This window comes from Acyrthosiphon pisum, chromosome X (assembly GCF_005508785.2).
Source record: "Acyrthosiphon pisum isolate AL4f chromosome X, pea_aphid_22Mar2018_4r6ur, whole genome shotgun sequence".
In the NCBI taxonomy this organism is placed as follows: domain Eukaryota; kingdom Metazoa; phylum Arthropoda; class Insecta; order Hemiptera; family Aphididae; genus Acyrthosiphon; species Acyrthosiphon pisum.
Genome location: NC_042493.1, coordinates 13,053,016 through 13,058,232, shown reverse-complemented (window position 1 = coordinate 13,058,232; position 5,217 = coordinate 13,053,016). Strand labels below are relative to the sequence as shown.

General features: G+C 32.9%; 1 protein-coding gene across 1 annotated transcript in view; it reads right to left on the bottom strand.

Annotated features, from left to right (window-relative positions):
• Window positions 1–429: 429 nt before the first annotated feature.
• Window positions 430–5,217, bottom strand: part of LOC100164329 — a 101,092-nt gene continuing 96,304 nt past the window's right edge. The window contains exon 6 of the mRNA XM_001943910.5: window positions 430–574. Within this exon, the coding sequence (XP_001943945.2) occupies window positions 468–574 (107 nt within the window). The 3' untranslated portion in view covers window positions 430–467. The remainder of the gene's footprint in view (window positions 575–5,217) is intronic.

The following is a 5,217-nucleotide window of genomic DNA, read 5'->3' as shown; positions in this document are numbered from 1 at the left end:
TTGTTGTTACCAAAACTCGTTGCTACAAAATATATCAAAATATGCTCATGTGATCCACACATGCAATTATGTACCTATGTAATAGATGCAAATATGACCACCATAGGTATAATATAAATGATTACTAATTAATACCACCAATACAATGTTGTATGATAGTAATAATATAATTTTTTTTAAATTTTTATATGAAATAAATGGAACAGGTGAGGTAGAACCTAAAAACATTCCCTGGTTTCGATCGACACTGACAAGGGAAGTACATAATATACTCATTAGGTTTATATATATATATATATAGTATATCTATTATCTATACTATATTATAATTTGTAGTTACGCGAAATTTTAAAATAATAGAAAAGGTAATCATCAAGCGTTTATTTATTTTATTATTTTTTTTTATTAAAACGTTATAAGTACCTAGGTATTTAATTTTTTTTTTTACCTGTCAGAGCCAGTATATTTCACTTTGCCTGGCAGTAGAGACGGACCCGTGCCGAGCTGTACCCTAGCTGTTGGCCCGCAGGGTGCTGCCAGTTTCCCGACCGTCCAATTCCGTTTACGCCAATCACTGAAATAATCAACAAATAATAATATTATTGTTAGTATTTTATTAAAAAAAATGGTTAGTTAAAAACTATACAATTCTACGATACACAATAGACATTGTGATTAGTATTATATCAGAGACGCTATTGTTGTTATTATTATTTTATTAATTACATTATATTTTTATTTGCATACAACCTTTAAACCCATAATTAATGTATAACAATAAAATTATGTATTTTACATTATTATACCTACACTTTTTCCCCATACACGATACACATATATATTACATGCCTTTATACAATAAATTATTAACGATATTAGTTACTATTAGTTTTTTTTTTAATTGCATGTAGTGTTCAAATCCATACAAGTTTTAAAAATGTTCATTATTATTCAATTTCTAATTGATTTAAACATTTTAAAAGTAAAGTTTCGCCCAGAATTTGTAGTGGTTAAATGGAGTAATATGAATTTATCAATAACATATCATTTTGCACAAGTTTCAGCAGCAAAACTTAAACGCTTTTTGGGCAATAATATAAACCGTACGTTTTAAAATTAACTGGCCAAAGTGCAGGATTTAATAATATATACTTTGAACGTAGATAAATGAGAGAATTGAATGTTATAGTATAGGAATCATAAATATACGTGTAATATAGTGTAAATATTAGTGATAAAACTTTGTTATTTTTTTGATAACAAAATTTATTATATTTACTATCTGTATTTACACGTTTTACAATAAGTAAATAAGACGAGATTTGACTGACGGGAGGCAGAAGTCACCCAATGGTGGCACACTATGTGATGACATAACTATTATTCTTTATTTGAAAAATCGTAATAACAGTACAACGCCAGTACTAGCTTTCAACTGAAGTGATTAAGATAAAAGCGATCGTTCATACGTTGGCAATATTTTGTAGTCACTAATTTTTATAGTGTCATGCTGTGTTAAAATTCTAAAATATCTCAACGTGACGTGTACAAAATATTATTGCAAACCAAAAAGAGATACTAATATTATCTACTCTTCATTCTCTTATAAAAAACCATCTGAACGTGTTTAATTGTAAAAGTTTTTTTTAAAAAATGTACATTCTTATTAAGACATCTAATAAGTAAAGTTTCACGTGGAAATGTAGTAGTTACATCGGCGCAATAAAAATGTATTAGCACTTATTTGTACGATAGTTTCAGCAGTGAAATTTGTACGATTTTTGAGCAACATTATTAACCGTATGGTTTAATATTAAGTGGTTTGAGTCCAGGATTTGATAAATACCTTGAACGTAGATAAATAATAGTGTATTAAAATATGTTTTAGTTTCGAATGTATTATGCGGTATAAAAAAAAAATATAAAAACCAGAAATGAAGGTACGTGTACTATAGTTATAATATTGTAAATGTATATTATTATGATTATTATTTTTCTGACAAATTAAAATAACAGTAGTACAACGACACCAGTACTAGATTTCAACTGAAGTGCTTAAAGTAGTGGTGATCGTACATATATAATACGGTGTAATTTTTTCGTAGTCCCTCATTACAAAAACTTAACGATATAGTGAAAACGAGTCAGCGATAAAATGTGACATTTTTATCCTCGCTAGGATGTGTGTGATAGCATCGGTGAAAATATGACAGAAACTACCCTTTTTTTTATAACTACGCGTTATATAATTTCTTTGCAATTGTAATTTGTAGACCACGCAACAGGGACATCTTTTATTGTATGCTCGATGCATGTGCGCATGTATCAAGTGATACGGCGGACGGGTAAAGCGGTAAAGGCATTTTAAGTGTATATACCTAACGGCGTGCGCATTGTTCTCGACCGGAAAGTGGTGTCGCCCGTGACACCGGAAATAAGTCGTTCGACCCTCGGGGTCTTCGGGGATTCGTTAGCATAATAGTATATACTTGAATCGAACTGTACGGCAACGAATAACAACGGTGTTAGCGGACATTCAGACGATAGACGTCGCCGTCATTGGTTAATATACTGGCAATTCGATGCCGACATTAATACTGTATATCATGATATTACGGTAAGAGACGGTCGGCATAATATTATTATTATTATTACTACTACTACTACCGCCTATACCGGCTTTTCCGGTGTCAGGTGCAGGTAAGTTTTCTCTCGTGACAATAAGTGAGGCGAAAAAATAGTTTGAAACGTTTTCAAAACCCGGCTTAATACTTCTTATGATGTATTTTTAGTCTGGCACAGTCTTATATTCCAAAATGGTCTAACAATAATATAATTGTATCGTTTCCGCTAAAAATATTTTAGGAAATACCTTATGTCTATTCTCATCTCACGGTTTATTCGTGTGATGATTTCCTATTAAAGTTTTATTGTAAAAAATGGACACTTCATTCGATGGAATTATACTTAAATATATAGGCTAGGGAATATTAATATTTTTCAATAATATTATAATAATATATTGGGTAGTTATTTTAGGTTTTTAGCACGTGCAATCTACGATATTTTCATGAACGACGGGTGGTTGGGCGTATAGTATAGTGGCGGTGTAAATTATACAGTTATACTTGGTACATATACAACCATGAAATCCGTCGGCCGAGAATCCGTGCATATACCTGTCCAGCAGTTACGACGTGACGGGGATGAGGTTAGGGGTTGGTTTACGATGGGATACGGCCAGAGAATTGCTGCAGGATTGCAAATGGTGATGGGGCTGGGGGGGGGGTTGGTGTGCGTCCGCAGGGAAATCCCTTCGATCGTGTGGTGCAGCCGACGGTTTCAGTATAGCGCCCGATCATAGCCGTCGATCGCACACACACGATTATTTTACGGGTACGCGCATATCACATGATTACATGCATTATTATTATATTATACGGTATAGTAAAGGGTTTAATTTTCAACGCCAGCGCTGCGTTTGGAGACGAGGGGGACGTTTCGAATAGCTATCTAAATTAGTATAAACTAGCGTATATTATATAATATAATATGATAATAGTATTACGATATAATAATAATATATTATAGACAAACAGGTGGTTACGCTGACACGACCACCGCCTGCGTGTTTATTCAAGCGCCAATATTATGCAACATCGCGGTTATAGATAATAATATACAGCAGGTACCCGTTTGGTATAATGTATAGGTACGCTATCCACACATAAATATAATGTTATCTGAGGATATATTGCTATGTACCAGCAGCGTACTCACAGTGGCGTGAACTTATATAAAGCGCATTCCCGAGATGGTGTGAACTTGAGTAACCACTTTTGGAGGTATTTTATTTTGCAAATGTATACGTGAATAATTTAAATACTAATTAATTTTCATAACGTTTATAGTTTGTATTTTAGCGGTGTTTTTTTTTTTTTTTTAGTTTCATGAGTTACGAATAAAATATAATTGTTTTGATAAAATGTGTAATATCAAGTCTTAGCTATGAAGTTGTAGTGAAAAATAAATATTCAATATTATAACTATAGTTAAATGCAATCATTTTAAAAGTTGTATCCGTATTATGTATTCCAGATTATAAGCATATACAATTTAAAAGTGTATAGGCCATAAAACAACTAAGCTCAAAATTATTTTTCAAATACCACTGCAGTTCATCATTGCTTATAATTAATAAATAAATTATAATAAGCACACTTATTTTTTTAGTATACTGCAATATATCCATAATTCTGAAATAGGGTAGGTACCTATAGCACAATCGAAATTTGTTGAATGCAGGTAGACCGAATACAGTAATACTAAAAAGAAATCCATGTACCAGAATGTCCACTGTAGAAAATATTAGAGTAAGTAACCCTTGGTATTCATGTATAACGATTGTTAATAATCAGGACCAGATTTACCCATACGGCACTTCTTGGCTCATGAAACACTAAGTATGGAAATATAACTCAATACATAAATTATTAAAAGGCACATTTTTTTCGTCACTAATTATACCTACTTATAACTATGAGAAATTGGTTTTGTGATTTAACTTAAAAGAATTTTAATGTCAATCTCAAAAATGGTTCAGCCTAATAATTTAAATCCAGCTCTATAGTAGTATATTGATTTATAACGCATTATATTCATCGCACAGCCACGTGTCACATATACAAAACACTGCCCTCATTATTATTGGGTCAATAATATGTGTATGCAGGTTTATCAGTACGCATTTCCGGTTTTACGTGACTGCGTTTCCTTCGGCACAAATCCCGACTTCCTCGCGTTTTCATCAGAATCCCCGGATCAGACCGGAAACGCACATGTATACGTACACGCGTGCTCACTTTAATATATATATATATACTTTGGTGAATCCCTCGTAAATAAAACCGTCAAAGTGACGGCGGTGGTGGATACGCACGGACGACCGGAAGTTTAGAGAACCGATTAAAAAGACGGCATTGGTGGTGGAATAACGACTTGTGGTATAAAAGAAATAAACGTTTGCACAGACAAGTGACACACACACACACACACACACACACACACACACGAGAATACGCCACACAGGCGATAGTATTAATGTGTCCGTGTCTCTAAACGATGACGGTCGTGGAGATTTACTTTTACGTTACCTAATACTATTTTGTACGAATTTTACTTTTATTCTTCAAAAGTACGTTAAAACCCAATTCCCGT